The sequence below is a fragment of the Idiotropiscis lumnitzeri genome, chromosome 10, assembly GCF_059441095.1.
Source record: "Idiotropiscis lumnitzeri isolate Australia: NSW breed Sydney's pygmy pipehorse chromosome 10, RoL_Ilum_1.0, whole genome shotgun sequence".
Classification (NCBI taxonomy): Eukaryota; Metazoa; Chordata; class Actinopteri; order Syngnathiformes; family Syngnathidae; genus Idiotropiscis; species Idiotropiscis lumnitzeri.
The window spans coordinates 7,288,941-7,312,542 of NC_142400.1; the positions used below are offsets into that span (position 1 = coordinate 7,288,941).

General features: G+C 41.6%; 1 protein-coding gene across 1 annotated transcript in view; it reads right to left on the reverse strand.

The window, feature by feature from the left end:
• The window catches only part of thsd7ab (thrombospondin, type I, domain containing 7Ab), an 82,848-nt gene extending 67,296 nt beyond the window's left edge, over nucleotides 1-15,552 (reverse strand). Inside the window, exon 1 of the mRNA XM_088306800.1 lies at nucleotides 15,110-15,552. Within this exon, the coding sequence (XP_088162926.1) occupies nucleotides 15,110-15,233 (124 nt within the window). The 5' untranslated portion in view covers nucleotides 15,234-15,552. The remainder of the gene's footprint in view (nucleotides 1-15,109) is intronic.
• Nucleotides 15,553-23,602: the final 8,050 nt, after the last annotated feature.

Sequence of the window (23,602 nt, forward strand, 5' to 3'; positions counted from 1 at the left end):
TGAACCAGTTAGCATAAAAAACTGCATGGCGATGGAGTTGGATGCTCTTTTCTCGTATTTCTGACGGGTGGTCTCATCAACTGTGCATTTGACAGGCCGGCCGTGGGCTTTTTGTGCTATGCATGGCTATACCATAAGTGCCTGCAGTGAAGGTTGGGGGTCAACATAAAGCATGTGCCACATTTAATTCCCGCGAGCCGAGCTGTTTACTGTACCGGTGTTTACTACTTGTTTGTCAGCCAGCGTAAGGCGCTAAACAAAGAACGCGGCGACATCCTTCAGCGTTAGCGCGCAGCAGGGGGGCGAGTATCAGGCCTGTTTGGGTGGAGGAAGGGCGCGGCGACAAGGCCCGGCGGCGACATCGGCGAGGGGAGAGGTCACACGTGCCATGATGAATTACACTCCACGTTGTCGACATTGTCGTTGTCATCTTTTGTGCTGCTTTTCCATTAATGAGTCCTCTCCGGGGCGAAGGGGGGTTCTGCTCGGTTCCACTAGCACTGTATGTGTGTCTCTAAATGAGAACATTAGCATAATTTATTCTTGCACTCCAGTTGCATCAGTGGAATGAGAAGTACTATACTCATAAACGACAGTACCATCAAACGCTTGATTCATTCTTCAAAAATCTTAGAAAGGCCTTATCTTTAAAAATTGTTAGTAAGCTGGCGTGTTGGTTCATCAGTCAGTTAGTTGGCTAGTTAGCACGTCAGGTTGGTCGATTTGTCAGTAAGAGCGATAGCTCGTTAGGTATAGCTGACCTGTAGGCTTTCTATCAAATGAATCAGCGAGATGAGCATTTTGATGACGTTTTATCCTTAACACCAAAATGAGGTAAATGTAACAAATAACAAAGAATAAGAATAAATTATATGAAACAAGAAACTGTCTCGGCTCCAAGGTGACACAACCAGAAGACAAGGTGTGACCAATGCAGACCAAACCACGTGAATAGCGGCCCCGCTATCGACACGCTCTTTAAGCTAAATGCCAACTTTCTCTCAGTGGATAACACGCACACCCGTGTGTGTGTGTGTGCGTTCGTGCACACTTAAGTTCAAGCCAAGTGCTTTTTCCCGGCATAGTAAAGTGAGTACAGCAGCCTCACTACAAAGTAGGACATAGCTGCTAATGGACAAACGCGCTAATAGATAGTGAGTCAAAGGATGATGAATGAAGAGCCAGACGCCGTCGGAGATGTGATTTTCTTTTCTAGCGGCTAGCATAATCAGGTACTGATGACGCATCGTCAGAAAACAACACAATCTCGGAAAGAATTTGGAAAATGGAGCATTTGTTACGACGATCTGGGCGTGCTATGATCTAGTCTAGTCAGTCGGTCCATTAGACATTCAGGGAACTGATTGATCAGTTAGTCAGTCAGTTAGCTGGTTGGTCATTTAATGAGCCGGACAGGCATTTAGCTAGTCAGTCAGAAGGGAGTTGGTTCGATTGTTTGTCAGACAATACATTAGCTGGTCAGTTAGTCAGTTAGCCAGTCAGTCAGTCTGCCATTTATTTGGTGGTCAGCTAGTTAGTCATTCTGGCAATGAATTGGTCAGTTAGACAGTTAGCTAATCAGTCAGTTGGACAGATAGCTAGTCAGGCTGTTAGGCAGGCGCTTGGGTAGTCGGTCAGTCACTCACACACTCAGGGAGTTAGGCAGAAAGACAGGTGGTTAGTCAATCGGTTAGCTAGTGACTCTGTTACCTTACCAGTCATTTAGCCAGTTTGATAGTTATCGAGTCATTTGGTCAGTTGGATGACGCAACGACATAGAAACACAATCTTAGGAAGAGCGTATAAAATGGAGGATTTGTTGCATGTATCTGGATGTGTTGTCAAATTTCGTTCCAGCCTGTGTGGAACACACGCTGCCCTGATGACTTTCTAATGCTTATTAAAATGAAACGGGCGCCAAATCCCAGTCAAATGCATGCTATCCCTCAGAGTTGTGTTATTAAAAATATAGTTCCCGGATGTGTACTCGCAGTCGCTATCAGCACCAGTAAAAATTCAAGGTCTATAGCTTCCATTGACCTCCAAGTTACGGTTTCAATCCTTGTTCTTGCTACACTGGTGAATAATCAGTGGATTTGTGTTAGCATTAGCATTTATGCAATACATATTTGCCGAAAAACAAATAACATTTTCCCTAAATAGTAACCGCAGAAGACTTATAGAGCGCCCATTATTCATATATGTACAATCTGCAGATGTATTACTGACGGATTGTTCTTGTGACTATGGAGTAGTTTCAAGGATAGAATCTGGATTGGTGATTACACATTTCAGTCTTGTAAAAAAAGCAGTAAGTATTCCTCGTGACAAATATCCTGAATGCTGGATGGGTTAGCATGCATGCTACTTTGTAGCTAGCAGCGGAGATCTTCAATATAAGATCGAGTACGCTTTAGTTGGTTGATGACGCACATATAGCTGCCATCCTGGGTATTTGTGCTCCAAATTCACAAGAACTCATTTAATGTAACGCCATGGAAACATATCCACGCCGATGGCCACCTGTCTGAAATGTAATGTAGGTTCTTTTTGTTTCCTTTTTCTAAACGATCGTCCGCCCCCGTCGCATTTCAAAACGTTTTGCGCAGAATGACATTGGTGGTGTGCCATGAGATTTTTCTTCCCGACTAAGTTTCTTAATGGTCACATGATGGCTTCTCGCGGCCAGAGATTGACAGCTGACACCCGGCAACCGCGCCGTGGACGTTAGTATTAACTGAAGCAGATCGTGGGGTTGCCACGTTCCCGTTGCTCCCGCCCCGGCCATCTGCCGGCCTGCTTTTAATCCAAGGCCTTGTCACTGCCGATTAGCCTGCCGCTCTCTCACTGTCACAATCTTGCTCCAAACAGAGGTGCTAAAAGTACTGACATCTGTAGGCTGCTTAAGTCCAAGTACAGATTCTTGTGTTAAAAAAAAAAAAAGAAAAAAAAAGAAAAAGGAAACACTACTCTTAGCAAATGGCCAGATTTAACATTCTTGAATATATATTTTTTTTAATTGTCAATTTATGGAAAAAAAGTATTAGTAGCATAGTAGGGCTAAGTGTTCATCAAAATCGAGACAGAAAGAAACTGCAAAATTACTTTGAACATCAGCACTCTGCTTTATGGGAAAATTAAAAAATAAATAAATAAAAATTGTTAAAAAAAATACCTAAATAGGTGTTTTTTTTAACCATGTTGTGCAAGCTTTTAATAAGTCAAACTTAAAATAAAAACAAACAAAAAAACACATGGCACAAAACAGATTTTTTTTTTTTTAAATCCAGATCAAAAACACATTTAGGGAGTTGGGACACATAAAGCCATCTTTGATTCAAAATTAGCTGTTGACCATTGTCATGGCATTACATCATCACATTTAAATTTATTATTATTTTTTTTAAATTTATTTTCCTGGTTATTTCCCACCACTGCCTTCAACGTTGGTGACTGGATTCTTATTGTAGTGATACTCCATGCAGAGGCTTCTCTTTTCATCCCGGCAAATCCTTTCCATCCCGTCTGCCAACATGCTCCGCCGTCCTTTCAGTCACCCCCTTTCTCTTTCTCTACACATTGTGCCATCGAGAAGCTTTAAATGAGGCACATGATGTCAGTATTATCGTCCGATCTATAACCGGATGAATCATCAGCGAGTTTGCCGCCGTGGCGGCCGTTTTACGACTCCTCATTGCCTCGTAAATACTCGTTACTTGTGGTGATTATGAGGCCAAGTGCGATTTCTATCGAGTAGCCTACTGTCGCTGAATGCACATTTTGCCGTTTCAGATAAACGTTTTGCTATAACCAGTAAAAAGGTGTATTATGATTATGATTAGTAATTTTCATCTTTTTTTGTATTTTATGTCTACTGTCAACCAAATGTCACTTAAATGACTGAAACAAGTGTGAGGTGGAATTTGAAAAAAAAAAAAAAAAATCCCATTAAGCAGTTCAGATATTTCTTATTTTTCTTGTTTTTGGTGAGTCATCAGACAAGAACTACAATTCTTCTCTGTCAAGTAAACACGGCTAACAAACCAAATCTCTCGTCGAGTAGACACGTTTTTCTTTCATGGACACCTGGAAATTAACATTTTGGTTTCTTGACACAATGACACGCATCTACTTGATCGTGCTCTATGATTATACGTTAAACACTAATTAGCCATTAGTGTGCAGCTTGAGAGAAATGATCTCTGTGGTTTTGTTGGGCTAATCGTTGCTTATTAGCGGCTCGGTTATTCGACAGGCAAAAGAGAAGGAAAAAGCAACGAGGGGGGCGTCAATGCTTTTTCACAGACTGTGGATCAATTTAGGCATTGGCAAACAATGTCACCAACAATTAACCAAAGCAAACGCGCTGTCACGTTCACTCGGAGAGCACCTGGTATTTTCTGGGTCACTCTTAATGAGCCCCACGAAGAACATCTCACACCTCGCGCCTCAACCGTACTTGATCCAGCTAACCGTACATGAGGTGTTGTGATAAGCGGGATTTTCATTCTGGATGTAGACGTTAAAAATCCGCTGTAAGGCCTCGAGGTCGTTGACATTGACAGATTGTGACGGATGCTTTGACTTGGCCGTGAAATTCCTTCAAGGTCGGGAATGGTGATAGCAGGGAGAGCTATTTAAAATTAAACCTCGAGTATACTCATTCAGAGTGTTACTATAACACTGGTCTGCGTAAAAAAAAAATTCCCTGGTGATTTTTAAAAAAGAATTTTATTCTTAATACTTCATTTGACTGTACTCCCTAAAAAAAAAAAGTAATTATTGATGTTGCGCCAACTTTAAAACAAAGGGATTTTAACTGTTCATTACATTTTCAAATTATTGTGTACACGATGTTACTCTAGAATAGGTGTGGGCAAACTACGGCCCGGGGGCCACATGTGGCCCGTTAAATGTTTTAATCCGGCCCGCCGAACTTGAAAAATATTGAATGAATAAACCTTGTTAATGTTTTATTTTCTAAATACTGCGTTTGTTTGTTCAGCACATTTAGTCAAAATCGCTTCGATTGCTCAACAGGACAATCACTCTAAAATTTTGTGCAAAAAAATAAAAAAATTAATTCCCAATAGCAATTTGTTTGCCCAGCAAAGCATCTGAGGAATCCAGCACTCCACACTGCAACCTTCAATCGCCCAAGCAATGCCGATTACCTAAGAGCCAAAAGCTAATGTCATGTTTTCATATACTTCCAAACGTACTAGCCTTAATACTCCCTGACTACATCAAATCATTCTGTGTTTACATGTCTGTTAGTGAATTACATACTAAGCACAGACTTTCCCGGGCTATTCCATTTTTCGATTTACAGCGCACTGTCCTACGACAACAACGCAAAAACACAACTGGCCGACAGGAGGGGGAGAGATGAAAGATTAAGGACAACGCTGACAGGCAGCGGGATATTTATGCCAGAGCCATTATTGGAAAAAAAAAAAAATAAATCAGAGGATGCAACGAAATGCTCTCCAGGTAAATGTCACGGGGGCTGCCTCCCGGGAATAATGGGCAAGTTTGAATGACGCTTAAGTGCTCGCTGGATTTGTTTGTCTTGTGACTTGCAGACAAGTTGGGAGGAAATACTGCTGGGATGAGACCTTTGCCAGAAACCCCCGAAACAATCCGCATTCTCTCTCCTCCTGACTGAGGTGGGAGTGAGAGCAGGAAATGTTGCAGAGCAGATGTTGCCCAAATACAGCCTGCAGCGTTACCCGGAGAGTCTGAGAAGGGAAACCCTGCAAAGAGCCTTTGGGCATGCAAATAATTTTATTCTTTTGTAGGTTTTGCACTCAATTCCAAGTACTGAGGAATTTTAATAATGACTTTGCACGCACTCGGTAGAATTGACTTTATTTTTAAGAAGTGTGAAGACACAAAAGTCTTGAGATTTTGATTAGGTCCACTTATTTTTTGGAAATATTAGATATTTTCAAGGTTGGTCAAGTGCCGTAAGTAAGGTTCAAGGTTTCTCTATTTAGGCGGAATTTACAATTGCATACACGAACACAAGCCATCATTTATGTTAAGACCACATACGCATCACAGTACGTTTAATGTACAATCCATCTCTCATCCTATTGGTTGGTGATAAGCAGGGTTATTATAGTTAGGGAATTTTAATTGTAGTTATTTTTATTTATTTATTTTTTTTTTTTTGTATAGTTTAGTTTTAGCGTTAGTTTTTTTTTTTTTTTTTTTTAAAGTGTTTTAAACGCGTTCAAGATTTAGAAAAATCAAAACAAAAAACAGACCATGGTACGTGTTGTGCAATGTAATTTCCTGGCTCTTTTTTATTGGCTGCTGCTTGGTGACGTCGCTTCGGTGCGACAAACATTAAGAGGACTATCGCTCCCAGAAACGGCTGTGCCGTTAATATCGAAAGAGGTGATTTTAAAATCAACCCCAAAGGTTCATGCGTTAAATTAATTGCCAAAAACAAAAACAAAGCACATTTTCTCTACAATTATATTTAGTTTTAGTTTCTGTTGTAAATGTAAAATGTAGTTTCAGTTCGTTTTTGTTCGTCTAAATCATTTTGTTTTTATTTTATTTTTTTAATTAATTTTTTCAATTTTATTTTGAGTTATTTCGACAGTTTTCATTTACTCAAATAACCTTCTCCATTAGCTCATTTGACCGAGGAATGGATGACTTTATGATGACGTGAATGTATTTTCAAATTTTTTAGACAGTTCAGTAAACCATTTTAATAAGGTGACAAAACAACTTGGGACCTCCTTAAGGCTGAGAACGTACTTGAAACTTTCACATCTGTGACTTAATCCCATCTCTGCCTTCAACAGCAGAAATTGAGCCTTGTTGCCTCCTTTGTATTCGTGACTCGCATCCACACCAACAACAACAGCAGCCGCAGTCAAGCGGAAATGAAGCAGTAGAAAAGTGGAAAAATTAGTCTGCGCCGACTTCTGCTGTTCCGCGTCACTGCTGCCCTAATGGTTTTCCGACAGAGTGATGCCATGACAGTGCACTCCATTTAAAAAAAATATTTCCATGTCTGAGCCAGATTGATCTGTTTGGTGGCGACAGAGACGCCTCTGCGCATTTGCTAAACACTCCCATCCATCCCAAGCACAGCGCAATGCCATAGAGAGTTTTGTTCTAAATGGTGCAGCTTACACTAAACCTGGCTATTACTGATACAGCAAGCACGCCGGGCTTAGAGATTATACTTCATCCAAAAAACTTTATTTAGAGTGAGATAAGAGGATTCCCACCACCGCCTCTGCCTTATTTCGTCCATATTGCGACAGCAGCAGAACATATTTCCCCCCCTCCCCGATAGGCCGCTGTTTCACCGAGCCATGCTGTGCACATTTGTCTGAATTTCAGGCTTGTCCTGAAACGCACGGCATGGGGTGAGCAGTGGTTTGTTGGTATGAGACACAACCGCCTCCTTAAAACTAATTTCAGAATGAAGTGGCAGTCGAGGCTCATGTTTTACAAACTATTCATTTTCATTGTAAATGCCCTTGTGACCCCAACCATTTATTATGATTATTATTATACAAGTCATTTCATTTAGTCTCTGTAGTATCTCCCAATATATCAAGTATGATACAACCCAATCAAGTAAATGTTTTGTGAGTTCCCATTTCCTAATTTTTTTCTGTATGTGAGCTCCACACTGAGTATTTCTGCTGACGACTTGGCAGCTAGGCCTGGCGAAGATCCTTCATTTCCAAGCAACGACGAGACTACACGGACGCACTATCGCGTCGAAGCCAAAAATTAAGCAGAGTGGCAGTGACGGAAACGTAGATGAGCATGCATGCCGATAGGAAGCATGTGCACAAAGATTTTTTGCATGGCCAGACTTTGCACTAACTGACGTAAGGCGTAATTCAGCAAAATGGTGATGAAGTACTGCTTGCACGAGGGAAAATGCAATCCATGCATTTTCACCCTTAGATGGGCACTCTTTTTTTTCTCCAGTTTTGTAACCCACAATTGTCAAGATAGTGAACAGCAAATTCTCCATTGGCTTGGAGGATGAGCGCGGTAATCAAAAACAGCACAATTTTTTTTTTAACTATGAGTGTCATCAACTTTGAAGCAAAATATTGAGAGGTTGTGAAAAAAAAAAAAAAAAAAAAAAAAATCGGATTTTTTTCCGGGGAAAGCATAATCACTGTCCGAAGAGTTGAGCAGTTTGTATGCTGCTTTCCACTCCGTGACTCAAGCCTCCATTTGTGGGTGAAAGTCCCCCGGAACCTTTAGTAGCGTAGCGAGTCACGGATATCCATTAGCCTCTGGTTCCACTCCGACTAATGAATGGAAATAAAAACACAGGCGTAAAAAAGAGTTTGAATAAAAGCCCAAGGCTCAGTGTAAACCGCAAAATCCCAAGGAACGCGTCTTGATTCTTATGCGTGGCCTAAATTTGTTGCTAAGTAACTCATTTGTGTTTGACCTCAGGTGCTATGCTAACGAGGGTCACAGAGAGTTGAACTCAAGCTGGTATTCCCAAAAGAGGGATGAAGCCACGCTCCTGTTTTTGTCTCCTGCGGGCGGGAAATAGAATCCTGCTCGGATGTTTAATGTGAAAAGGCCTAGACACCGCATGTACTACTGTATGTTTATTTTCTAATAGCTCGCAGCTGCTGGATTTCAATGGAATTAGTTGCTGTGGTTGAACAGAAATGACAGTTTCTATTTCAAAACTTAATTAGATCACTGATGAGGTTATTTGTGTTGACAAGAACGGTTTGAAACTTTTCTTTTTGCGACTCATTATCTGAACGTCATCATTTTTACAATGGGATTTTGTGATAAAAAAAGAAATTAATTCATGCGCCCATCGCAGCTCCTAAATTCTTGAAATAACGATCATCAAATATTCACACCATGCTTGACAAATTTTGTACCTGCTTTTGATTTGGGCTCCTTTGTGGAAATTCCCTTGTAGGACTTCAACGTACAAAGCCCTAGAATGGTATCGGGATGATTTTTTTATTTCATTATTTTACTTTCTGAGAATCTGTGAAACAAAAACAGTACCCCCCCCCCCCCGTGCCCCAAAAAGTCTTCTCTTGAGTATAAACTGAAAGAATTAAAATGAGTTTTAAGATGTGTTTTCAAGACGGGAAACGTGGGAGCTTGCCTAGCAGGAGGTTATTCCAAAAAGTGGGACCGGCCAACAGAAAAGGCTCGATCCCCTCTGAGCCTTCACTTAGTCCTCCGTAACTTCAATGGCGTCTGGTCTGCAGACCTAAGGCATTGGGCAGGAGTGTGAGGGGGGAGGAGCTCAAAGAGGTAAGGTGGGGCGAGACCAATTAAAGATTTGGAAACAAATAATAGAATATTATTAAAAAAAAAAAATTCTAAAATGTACAGGGAGTCGGGTAGGTGTGCTCTCTCTTACAAGAGGTGAGCAGCAGTATTTTGGACCAACTGGAGATACTTGGTGGAGTATTGGCTAAAGTCCTACAGCAATCCAGATGTTACGAATGTATAAATTACTGTTTCAAAGTGCTGTTAAGAAAGGAAATACTTTACATTTGCCAGCTGCCTAAAATGGAAAAAGCTGGATTTAACAACAGCACCAATTTGACGTTTTATACTCAGAAACCGTCAAACAATGGCTATTGCACTTTCGCTCATTAGAATTAGGAACAAATTAAAAAATTATTCTTCCTCTTAATTACATGGCTTTTCCGGTCGACCACTGTGCTATTTGGCACATTGTGACAAAGTGTGGTTCCACCCTGAACCTGAGGAGGTGCTAATGGCAAAGCGCGATATATTTGTATTCACAACCTCGCCTGCATCTGTTGAACTTGTGAACCGGTCACACCTGCCTCTCCCTCAATTTCCGAGACGTCACTCTTCACTTGTGATTGCAGAGGCAGGCTCTAACGACCCACCGAGCGGAGACGACATCCTTCATTGCCGCCGTGCCAGGTGAAGGCAGGCGGGCTAACAACGGGCCTGTCGGGGAACTGCCACGTCGCTCGCTGCACGGCCCAAACGCTGTTCGAGATGTGACAGGTCGTTAGAGAGGCGAGTTTGGCAAAGGTACAAAGCTCTTCACGCGAAATATAGCGACACACAGTCAGGCGAGAGTTTGAGTTTACGATTAAGCACACTCTCATTGGATACTACTGAGTTGGGGTAAGTTTCTTAGTTTTAAGGTCGCAGTTTGCTTCACATTCGGGGACGTTAACTGCTTATCATTTTTTTTACAGTGCACTAAACGTTCCAAAACCACAATGACAGATGAAAAAAAAAAAATTTGAAAAAAAAAAAATTTGAAAAAAAAAAGGACACAATTTGCAAAGCACCCAAACGTTCAAAAAATGTCAAATTAAGTTCACCCGGAAAGGTCATTTTAGATTCATCCGTTAATTTTATCCCGAAGCTCACTATCTTTTCATAAGTAGTGCAAATACAGTTCATAACGTTATCTAACCTGCATGCAAGAGAAATAGTCGTCTCTCTCGCTGGCGAGTCAGCTGCCTTAATGAGCTTTCATGGTCAGGTGATGTGTGACTCTTACAGTAGATCTTTGTTTTCATGTTTATTTTTATTTGCTTTTTGCAGTTTGCTCGAATGTTGTCAAACCTGCAAAGGCAATTTGCGAGGTAGGCTCTGAGACACCTCGGCCAGATATTGCACCTGTAATTGCGAGCAGAGAAGGTCTTGACAGCACGTGCCGACGGCGAGCGTAATGAAGTGCACACACGACACCAGGGAGGGAATATATGTCATGTCATGTGACCATGTATGCCTCCGCAGGCGGAACAATGAGTTTCCAGTATGAACACAACAACATTTGATGACTTGATGATGATGGTATGAATAAGCAAGTGGGGTCCCATGTTTGATTGTGGATGCCACGAGAAGATCTCCTGACAACATGCAGTGGCAAAACGGCGACGTAAGCAGAAAATCAAGGTTGTTTTCAGCGGGTTCGGGTTAGAGCGGCAAACTTTGGCCACCATCATTAATTATTGTTTATATTTAGTCTACATTAGCTGCCGTAAGCAACAAAGCTCAACAATGGATTGCATAACAGTGTAGGATACCGGCTTTCAATTGGGAGAATTAGGAGTTTGTCAAAGTACACAAACATGGAATTCACTCAAAATAGTTAATAAATAAGTCATAAATATTTATTTTATTATTATTATTATATAATATTTATTATTATTATTATATTTATTTTTTGTTAATTTTTTTATCATAGGTGCTGCAGACTTTTTTGTGCGTCCTGTTAAGATAGTGTTGATTTTTCAGACTGGTGTTGAGGGATATTCTTTTTTTAAATGTTGCGAGAATTCTCAAATGCCCCAAATTGTTTGTTTGAGACTTTTTTGTGCATTATGGTGTGATAGCAATGTACACTAAAGTTAGTGAAAAATTGTCAAACTGGTATTGGAGGATATTTATTTTAGTTTTATTTTTTTATTATTTTTTTTTTTTTTAGCATTTTTTTTTTTTAATTTCCATAAGTTCCGAATACGCCCAACATGGTTGCATTAAACCAAAATAGCTGACTTGATGTTCAATTTCAGCTCTTGTCTTTCAGCCTTTTTTCCCCCGCCGTGTTTGTCGAACCAATTTTGTGTTGATCATCATAATTGGTGTGTTAAGGGATTTTTTTTTCCCAATTTCTGGTAATCCTGAAATTCACCCAAATTAGCTGACTCCGATAGACGAACAACCATTCAAACTCAAAATCACAATTTGGAGTGTCCAATCAACCTGCCCTGCATGTTTTTGGAACATGGGAGGAAACCGGAGTACCCGGAGAAAAACCCACATAGGCAGGGGGAGAACATGCAAACTCCACACAGGAAGGCCAGAGCCGAAATGATACCCTGCACCTCTAAACTGCGAGACGGACGTGCTAACCAGTCAGCCACCCAGAAATAAAAATGGAAATAAAAAATAAAAAATTCCTGCTAACTGTCAAACTGCCATCAGAACTGTACTTCCCACCTTTGCACTTGTGCTTGACGCAGGTATGTAATGCGCTCTAGTGTTGAAAAAAAAGAAAAACTGAATTGGAAACGGAAGGTGGTGTCTCAAAGGGGCCAGAAAAGTGTGTCATGCTTTTATTGCCTTCATCATAGGCTGTGTTAGCCTAGGATCTTTCACGCTCACTCATCTCATCTGTTATCCTCAACACTAGCTTCAGAGATTTTGTCTCTCAATAGAGAGCTCAGAGCACAAAACTGCTCTGAGCCACCTCACCTTCCAAAAAGAGATATTTCCACACAAGCAAATAAAAAGCAAGGCGGGGAGGTAAGGCAGGGCCGATTCCCCACAGTTTCCGAGACAGGCCCCGTACTTGAGCTCCAGACTCATCAATATGCAAAACATCAGCGCATCGCTTGCCACAAGAATATTCCCTCCTCGGCGCAGAAATGTACACAAACTCCATCTCACTTTACAGATGATCGGCAAGGCAGAAAGAGAGAGAGAAAAAAAAAGAAAACAACCCAATACAAACAATCACATTTTGATTTAAAGAATAAAGAAAAAACATGTTGGGAATTCATTCAAAGCCTTAAAATGTGTGAATGTAATACACGGCGGGGGGGTGAAGACTCCGGGCTTGCAATCAATGCGATACGTTACACTGAGGCCAAACTAAACTCCCAGTGGCTGGATTACATTTCAAAGCACGAAGCCCTCCCGGAGCTTTTCCACCCATTGAAAAGCAGGAGAAAGTTGGCGTGGCGTGGGAGCCGGAAAAGGGCTTTCCGTAAATCTTTCGGACGGTTCCAGGAAGAAGCCATTGCATTTGAGAGCACATTTTGACAGCTACCGTCCACTCGCATTGGGGCCCAATTGGGGTCCTGACCTATCAAGTTAGTGCATGGAATTAAAAGCTACATTTTGTTCGGAATTGACACATTTGGTCAATGTCGCTCAGATACGGGATTTTCTGGACTATAAGGCGCACATGTATATAAGCCGCAGCAACGCTTAAAAAATTATATACAAGCCGCCAGTTTTCTATGTTGAAAAAAAATTAGTTGCTGCATGTACAGAACAATTTAGTACTCTGAATGCACATAAAGGTACTTAAACAGATTAATTTTAATTTACACAGCAACAACTTTCCTAATTAAAACGGAACAGACCGAAGGAAAAATTTTTTAATTAGTGTATTTTCTGAACTATAGAGCGCCCCAAGTGGTGAAAGAAAAATCCACAGAAAAGACGCACCCTGGTATTAGCCGCATGGTTCAAAACCTAGGAAAAAATAGTCTGGAAATTTCGGTAGTTAGTTAGTGCTGCATTTTAATTAATCCATAAATTTATCACTTCACTTACGCAGAGCTGTATCTGAAGCTGACTCATAACTCAAATTTAAGCCCGGAAGTCATTAATCAAACAATCATTGACTTATACTTGGAAACCTATTAAATCAAGGTGTCATTGTAATTGCATTTTGATTCAAATAATTAAAAAGCATCATCAATGTAATACAAATACTCCGGGCTCGCAATCAATGCGATATGTTCCACGGAGGTCAACGAGACTCCCAGTGGCTGGTTTACATTTCAAAGCACGCAGCCCTCCCGGAGCTTTTCCACCCATTGAGGAGAAGGAGAAAGGTGGCGTGGCGTGGGAGCCGGGGCGTAATCGTGGCTGACCTACAGTGGGGTTGGATGTAGGTTAAGTTGCTCCCTCTCCGCTGACTGCATGCCGCTCCCCTTCCTCAAGTCCGCTCCCTTTCCTGGCTTGTTAAATCCCCGCTGCTTTAATCTCCTTAGCGGGCTACATCCTCTTTAAAGATGCAAGAAGAGGCGGTGAGCTGCGTCAAACGATGATGTGAGCAAGCGCCACACGACATTCACGGAGTCGCCGTTGAGGGGCAAAGTTTGACGGGCCAATGTCAAACGGCGACATGGTTAGAATGCAAACGACCGAGTGGTAATATCATGAAAATTGAGAGACCATACAGTATTATAAACTTTTTTTTCTATAGTGTGACCCCTCCCACACATTTAATCATACTAAAGCTTAATAGAAAACATACACTATAACGGGAACGCGATAGAGAAGCAAACAGAAATGAACAAAGATGTCGCAGTACAGGCGATTGGAAATTAGTAGCTGTTAATTACGTTACAACCCTTCCATTACTGAGCGTGGTTCTTCAAACCCGGCGTAGCCACATTGACGACATTCCCCGTGTAGCCCCATCCATCCCTGCAACCGTTATCTGATCTGCTTACCCTCACGAGGGTCGCGGGCGTGCTGGAGCCCCGCCCAGCTGTCATTTGGCACTAGGCAGCCATGGTAACTAAAAATGCACCTGGTCTCACGGGTAAATCTGTGTGTCGCCACGTTGACGACTATCTCCGTGTAGTCATGTTTAGCGATGATATTCCGTGTTTGGTCAATTTAACGGAAAACATTCATAGTTGAACTAAACACAGTTCGTGTGGAGTGATATTAATTGACAATCCAATGGCATGTCCATGAAAAACATCCACTTTGTAAGTTTGTTAATGGATGCACATGATCGCACACGTCCGACAAAGTTTAGCTAACGACAAGCAGGAGCATGCCCTTTGTAGCCAAGATAACAAATAATTCCCAAACTTAAAATATGAATTTACAACGATCCCCTTCGTAGCTACTCGCCACGTTCACTAACGCCAACCCCGTGTCGGCACGTTGAGCATGACATTCCGTGTCTCTGTGTAGCCATGTTACCTAACGCACATGATCTCGCACGTAAAAGTCCAACGAACACCAATCCCTGTATGGCCACATAAACCAATGACATTCTGTGCAACGGGAATCGCTCAACACCACATGACCTTGTGTCAAATCCATCAAAAAATGCCTTCATCCTCCTCCTCCTCCCTTCCCGTTTTGGAATAATGCCTGAATGGCATCACCTGAGAGGAGCGTAATCCAGTGCAACACAGATCACAGCGACTTGTTATCGGGGTCATCTTTCCCGCCCGGGTTTGTTTTTTTGTTGAAGTTGTTTTGAAGGAAAACGGAGCGACTGCCTTGTTTTGATTTGACACCCGCAACCCAGCGACACCGGCAAGTTGCATATACGAGCACATCAACAAGAGATCACGTTCAGCTCTACCTGTTTCCCAGAAGTAGACGGACTTCCCGCCGTCATCCGTCTGCGCGAGATCCCGCCGGAAAACGCAGCCCAGGAGAAGCAGCAGTGACACCGGGAGGTGCCAGCTGCCCCCCCGCCACCCCATGGTCCGGGAGAGAGACAAAAAAATAAATAAATCCACTCGGCTCGGGGAGGTCAGCTGAGGAAAAACAACTGCAGAAAAAAAAAAGCGGTAGTCCTAAAAAGAGCCAACAAGAAGTAGAGCGCGGCTCACTTTGAGGCAGGAGGAGTTGAAGGGCACGCACATGGAGAGGAGTGATGGGAGGAAGGAGGGGGCGGTGGAGGAGGAGGAGGAGGAGGTGGCGGTGGTCAGCGGGAGAGCTGCAGTCGGAGGCTCCAGAGAGGCTCCTCCATGGCGTCCTCCCTCCTGCGCTGTCGTCTCCTCTGCTGGCGGCGAGGCGACAGTGGGCGAGGATCTGCAGTGTGCTTCCTCGCTCTACCTCGCTCTCTATCTCACTCACTCACCTCGCTCGTCCATTTGCGCTTTCCGCTGCCTTACCCCCCCCGCCCCTCACCCCCATTCTCATTACCTGTCTTGTCCCCCTCTCACTCTCCTTTTATTAAGGCGCGAGTACACCAAAATTGCCTCTGTTGCACACCGCGGATTTTTATTTTGAATTCAGCCCCTGAAGCCAGTTTTGTGAAGCGACATGAAATTTGGTAGGCATGAGTGTCAGTTAATGAGTAGGCCAACAGAAAAAATATTTGGAAGCAACGCCTGAAAGGACACAGGAAGTCCTCCATTGTGGTTGGAATTTATTTTGTTCAGCTGTTGCAGAATTTGGAAAAGATGGCTAGGCAACTACAGCTTGATGCTCAATTGCAAAAATTTGAGAGAATGCCCCTTTTATTGTCATTGTATTTGGTGTACAACGAGATTAGAGCGCTTCCCTTTAAAGTGCAATATAACAAATCATTGAATTAAATAGATCAATTAAATTAATTAAAGATTAAATAATTTAATAAAAAATGAATACGAAATTAAATAAATAAAACACATTTATGTTGCAGACCCCCCCCCCCAAAAAAAAAATCCCAAGACTCCATGAAAGAAAACTCCATGGTTTAAATTTCAGGGCTCATGTTGGCCGTTTCTGGGCATCCTTCAAAAGCTAAATTTCCCAGCGAATTTTGTCTGATTAAAACTAAATTTCGACCACGTACACTAAACAGATGGGATGACGCTAAATTGTGATAAATGTTAGTTTGGGCCATTGCATGTGGGCGGAGCATGGCTGCAAAGTTTAGATGACTTGGCAATAAAACATTTGAAATTTTAACCCGACAACTCTACAATATGTGCCAACGAGAGTTTCCCTTCGCAACATGACATTTTGTATCTCATGTGTAGATCCTCAACAAAAAACAGAGAAAGTCTTTCATTTCGAACCGAAGCAGCCATTTTGGTAAAGATTTGCGTCCGACTCTGCAGCCTGGCACATGTATTACTCTCTCTGGGCATGAGGAAGGATGCCCCCCCCCCTCCCACATTTTCTTCCTCCCCTCCCTCTCTCTCTGCTCATGCTGTTTAGGGGAACTTGAGGGGGGCGGGGTGGCGGGGAACAAGAGGAGAGCAGCAGGGGCCTGAGAACTGCTGCTCCCGAATCAGAAAGGCAGACAAGAGCGCGGCTCCGTGCAGGGAAGGCACAGGCTAGCTTGATGATGATGGTGGTGATGATGATGGCGGCGGCGGGTGGGAGCAAAAGACTGAAGCAAAAACATAGGCAACAGCATGAAGTGATAAAAGAATGAGGGAGTGATGGGGGTGTACAGCGTGAAGGAATTATTTCAGTTCAACACCGGCAATAACGAGCACACGAGCTGCGACTGACTCCAATTAGGAAATGACGTGTTGATTCATTAGCAAGCCGAGGGTGTCCCACTTAAGCGGCATGTCTGCCCATTACAAAACAATCAAAAGCAGCCGGCAAAATGTGACCTCCACACAACACATAAATGGATCTCGGGCTGCAGCATCAATATCTAGGAATCTTGCCCCGATAATGGCACAGTTCTGGAGGCGTCCCAATACTTTTGTCCAAACTCCGTAGTTTATTCACTTCTGTAGTTGTTGCAAGTTTGTGCAACACTTTTTCTAAGAAATTCGTCATTTCTGGAAGTTTCCGAATACCTTTGTCCAAAGTTCTCATTTTATTCACTTCCTGTACATGTTCCAAAAAATGAAAAAAAAATAAAATAAAAGTTCCAAATTTTACACCACATTTTCACTTTTTACTTCCTTTACTGTGTCCCCGAAATGTTGCTCATAAATCCAATTTCTTCTTCTGCAGATGTCCCAATATTTTTGTCCAAAATGCCACATTTTCACTTCCGGTCGGTGTCCCAATATTTTTGTCCAAACCCCGGCAGCACTTAACGCCTCGAAGTAACAATGTTCTAAATGCAAACGGCTCAGAACGGACCGAGCCAGTCAAGCAACAGATTGCATCTTGGACGAAAGGGCACGACGGCTCCTCGGAGCTAAAATTTGTGTACATTGTAAAGATTTATCACACTACGAGGGAGTGCATAAAGTTTTGGATGCAAGCCATCGGGTTTGTTTAATTCAAGTGTTTGTTTTCTTCAGTGCCGCAAAGGCCCTTGAGGAAAGGTCCTCTTTGCATAGAACTCAATTATATAACGACACAACACGCACCAGTTGGAGCTTTATATGAGTGCCACATTTTCATGCATCTTTTTACTTTTCACTTTGTGTAGCTGTCCAAATATTGTGCTTCATCCAAATCATTTTATTCACTTTTTTTGTAGGGTTTTGTGAGTTTTTTCTTCACCTTCTGTAGGTTTTCCAACACTTTGGTGGTGACTCGACATTTTCTTCACTTCTTGTCAGTGCCGCAATACCTTTTGACCAAACGCCAATTTTTCACTTGCATCTGTCCCGACACTTTCGTCCAAAATGCGCGTCTACTTTCCTCCACGACCGTAAGAGTCCCAATACTTTGATCCAAACCGCTCAGTAGTTTTCCTCCAGGTGCAGGGGCGTGCTGAGGGCAGGCGTAAATTTTGGGGGGAGCAGGCGGTTGACGTATACACTGCAAACCCACCTCCCTTTTTATTGGACCAATTGAAGGGGCATCCACCTGGCATTGAGGGGGCACAGTTTTTTAGAAATGATCCCCTGCACCTTGTATACAAAAAAATAATTTGGTGCGGGGCATCCGAACCAACCCTTTGCTCTGAGCATCAAACGTGTTTCGCGGTGGACTGTGTATGTCAGGGGTGGGCAAACTTTTTGATTGGCGGGCCACAATGGGTTCTAAAATTTGACAAAGGGGCCGGACCAGGAGCAGATGGATGGACTGTTATGGTAACCTCACCTCATCAGAGAAAAAAAACCTAAAATTTAAATGAAAATGAACAAAAGCATTACAACAACAATTCGGTGGACCCACCAGAGTATTTTGAAAATAAAACCTTCACAAGGTTTATTCATTTACATTTTTTCAAGTTTAGCGGTCTGGATTTAACCGTTTAATGGGCCGCGTGTGGCCCCCGGGCCATAGTTTGCCCACACCTGGTGTAGGTGTCCCAATAACTTCGTCCAAACTGAACTCTAAATTGCTTTCATTTTCTGCATCCAGCATGGCTCACATTTTTTATTTATTTTAAGTCCCAACACTTCTGAAATTATATTTTCAATTTTCACTGCCTGTTGGGGTCCCAATAGTTTGGTCAAAATTCTTGTCCAAACTCCACATTTCTTTATCTTGGTGGCTCAATACTTTTGTCTAAAATGCACTTCTCTTAGAATCACCCCCCCCCTCCACCCCACCCCACACACCCACCCCCACGCACACGGACAGCTAAATGTGTTCTTTATCTTTGCGTGGGCTCAGTATGAGCTGACATGCTAACAATGGCGCTAAAGGGTCAACTAATGCCACGGCGTCTGGACGTCATCTCTGGGAGAAAAAAAGGGGAGGGTGATGGGTAAAATGCAGATAAGGCCGCTCACACGTGGGTGGAACTTGCAGCGCAGAAAATCAAAAGCAGTATGCATGATAATCTTTATCTGCGTGTGACAAATTGCTTTACAAATCAAATTTGACATTTTTCTGCTTTGCACGATTGAAATCAGAGCAGGCCTGGTATGGACACACAGATTGCAGGCATACCTACTCACATGCTTATGTTTGGGATTTTTGAACCCCTAACATTCACTTGAAACCCAAACTCAAGTTTAGAAGCTTAATTTCCAAACGGAAAATTATCCTTATCTTAAATCCCTGATTTGAATCCCAAACCGAGACTTTTAACAATATTATAAAGAGAATTTTAAAGCCTATGAATTGAAGCCCTATTTTCAAATTCAAGCCATAGTTTGAAAGCATCATTTGAAACCCTAACCACGACTTAAAACCCCACTTTGAAACCCAAACCCTATCTTAAAAAACGAATTTAAAACAACAGCCATCGCTTACAAACCTAAACCAAGTTTAACCCCATAATCGAAAACTTAAACCCCTCACTTAAACCTCAAACACTAATCTGAAATGTGAAACAAGACTTGAAACCCTACTTTAAACCCAAATGTCTTAAGACTCATTTGAAACCCTAATCATACTGCATCTTTAGATCCTAAATATGAAAATCACAACCAGCCTTTAAAACATTTAAAACTCTAACTTGAAAGCGCAACTCTGACTTCAAGCCGTACTTTGAAACCCCAACAGGGAACCCAAACCCTACAAAAGCTAAAGATGAACTGTGACTCGAAACCCAAACCCTAATTTCCAAGACAATTTGAAACCCTAACCAGCCCTTAAAATCCAGATTTGAAACCCTAACCCAGAACCCAGACAATCTTGTAAGTCAACCACAACATATGATGAACGTGTATTTTTGTTGTGATACATCTTTAGGACAAACTTTATACGTGTTCTATTTGTCTTGGTTTGGCATGGACTTGCTTTTGTTCCCGCGGTAACACTTCCCACTGCATGCGATGCCATCTGGAAGGGAATATGTTGACAAGGTGTACAGTACGTCTACAGAGCGTAGACGCCACACACCAGGAACTCGCATGCATATTTATGAACAGCGGTAGGCCTCCTGTTAAAATTCACATCAGCTCGCATATATACGTTTGTGCCGTCTCCAATTAAACATATTGCTGCGGTTTTGCCGATATCCATATGGAGACTGAGGATGTCTTGGTCCTTCTAGAACATTTCACCGTGACATTGTGGTCTTTTAATAGAGCCATTGAGAAAACAGGGAAAACGGCTTGAATGAATTTCTATGAAGTCTGCTGTATTTTGAAAGAGTGAAGTAATTGAGTGCGAACTGGTGTAGGCTTACTACATTTGGGAAATTTTGCAAGAGAGGCATTTAAAATGCAATGGCTGCAATAAAATGTCTGGGATTTCTTTCGTGGGGATTTAGTTGGAAACATTTTTTTGTGTACTTGAGTACCGAAATGTGATTTTCCCCGGTTTTTTTTTTTTTTAGATTTGAACGATAAAAAAACAAAAAATACAAAGTAACATGCACTTATACTAACATGCCAACATGTGGATGACAGTTGGCCCATTCTCGCACTCAGTGGATCAATTTCGGGCCTGATTTTTGTCCAAAATGGAAAGGACGAACCCATTTAGTAAGAAACGTGAAGCATATATTTTTTATTTGCATTAGTGAGCCACAAAAATTATGTGGCAGGTCGGCTCTGGCCCCCGAGCTTTTCATTTGACGCCTGTGGCTGAATACATTGTCATGTGACATTTTTATTATGCATGAAAATTAAAACAGAGTGACTGGTGTCTTTGAAGTCTTCATTGTAGTTCAAAGCGGCATCTCCTTCTCATGACTGACATTTCATTCTATTATTCAGAGCACATTATGATGATCTGTTTGTCATTTGGTAATTCGTCCCGTTTGTGACTTTGTAATAGCTCTGCTTTGCGGTTCAGGCCTAAATTGCAAAATAATGACTCCTAACGAGGCACACGATACCTCGAAGTCCCCGGTGTTACGGGCATACACATCTGGATGGGATTTAATTTAAGCACTTGAATTGTGTAATATGTAATATGTAATAATAATAATAATAATAATAATAATAAAATAATAATAATAATACTAATAATAATAACACTAATAATAATAATAATGTGGGCCATTATTATTATTATTATTATTGTTATTATTATAAATAATAATAATAATAATAATAATAATAATATTATTACGTGGGACAATTTTCTTATTAAAAAAAATCAACACAAATATTTTTGTTGTTCAGTTTTCCGAGGCTGCTGGAACGGATTAATGACGGTGCAAATTTGAGGCTTCCTCAATTTTTCTTGGAGTTAAGACATACACCTAGTACAACCTAATAAAATATGGAGTGTTCCAAGCGCCACCTTAATGTTCATGAAAAAAAATATAACTGCAAGTCAATGGAACCTAATCATATTTTGAGCATTAACACTGAACCTAAAAAAAATGTACTAAAAAGTAAAATACAACTGAACTGTACGACCAGAGTGAACCCAAGAACCACACTTTGAGAACCACTGGTGTAAATGAATGAGAAGTTCTGATACGTCTGTCATTTATTTCATGGCATTGTGGCGAGACAATTTTGGTCTTACTAACACAAGCGGCGGGTCAAAACGGATCCAAATATTCCTCGTTTGGAACTGATCCACCCGCGTGCTTTTACATCTTAATCGTAAATCCCTGAAAATCCCACGAGGAAGTTATGTTTTTACCCACATCTCTTAGCGGGATTACACACACGCACACACAGCAAAAAAAAATAGAAGACCAATTTTAAATCAAACTTTGTCTGCAGTGTTGTTGGACCACTGGTGTGCTGTGCTGGTGTTGTCGGAAGGAGGATATGAGCTCTCACCCATCTGTCGGCGGGATTATGTCAAATCTGTCGGGCAATACTTGGAGTGCGTGAGCACACAACCTATTGGGAAGAACATGTCGGAATTTGGGGCAGATCACTTTAAATCGGCCCGAATAAATAAATAGAATAAACTCCACACTGACTTTGGCGAAGATCACATCTCTCTCTCTCTCTCTTTTTCTATCTCGCTCTCTCACAGCAAGATGACAGCAGGATGAAGAAACTGGGACACCTTGGTGGAATGTGCTGTGTACACTAGGTGTGTGTGTGCGTGCACAGGGGTGGTATGACTTCAGATGTTTTGAAGTAAAAAATTGAGTCAACGGTATTACTTCTTAACAGGACGGTATATCTTCTTTTTTTTTTTTTTTAATAATTTGAGAATTACAAGTTGTGAATTAAACCAAAATCATCATCATTCCAAAAGTCAAAGACAGGCTAATGAAACAATCGCCAAACTGTTCAATTCTTTGTAATCTATTTAATCGCGTTGTTACTCAATGTTTTAATAAAGTATCATACTTTAGAGTTTCAGTATTCATGTTAAAAATTGCAGCTACAAACATTTGTTTGGTATTTTTGCGGTGCTGGATTATATTGATGGCCAGCGGTGAAAGGTGATTTGAGATACGAGTGTTTTGAGTTACAAGCACTACTCGACTTGCCAATTTTTTTTAATGATCCATATTTGGCAGGGTTGTTAACAACAGTCTTCTCTGCGGTGTGTCAAATTTCCAGGACATTTATTTTTGTTTACAGGGACATGAATGTCCGTGTTCCAAACACAAGTCTTCAACGACAAAGTAATGTTTGGAATTCCGCCACAACCACATCCGGCTGTGCGCCCACTGGCCCTGATAAGCAGCTGGACTACACCGCCATAGTGTAAATAATGCATTATTTCATTTATACATTCCCTTTAAGGATTTATATAAGACCACAAAGCGTGTCATTTAGACGTACTTTAACGTTAAGGATTGCCAGCATGCTAAATCCCAACAATAATGAGCGGCACACAACATGTATGAAAAACGCCAACACACATGGGATGAAATTGTCTTTTTTTTTTTACATTTCCATTCATATAATGTACGATTGTAGAGTGGCAGTTTCACAAAAGGGGATTTAGTGCCATATGAGAGGGACAACCGGACACTAGTGCGCTTGGCTCCGTCAACACGACATTACAGAAGCGATTGGCCACTGCCACCATTCAGATTTGGTCTGAACGTTATGAGATTGCATTTTTCCGCTACGGTATGACATTTCTGCATATATAAATACGTGTATATTTAATATAGTCTCACAAACTATTTCTAATGGTCTGTCCCCACATCTATTATTTCTACGTATTATTAACCAATTTAAAGTGTTGAATTAGCTTGAGAAAAAAAAAAAATCTATCAACGCTCTTGGATACTTCAATTGCCTGACACGTGTCATTAAACTCCGCCTCTTCCTTTCTGTGAGGGCGCCGTGGGGCATTTGATCGCCTCAAGTCTGGATGTTTATTAGGGAAGAAGGAGTTGAAATAGTTAGGTTGGAAACATTTTGGTTGGCCTGTTTTGTCA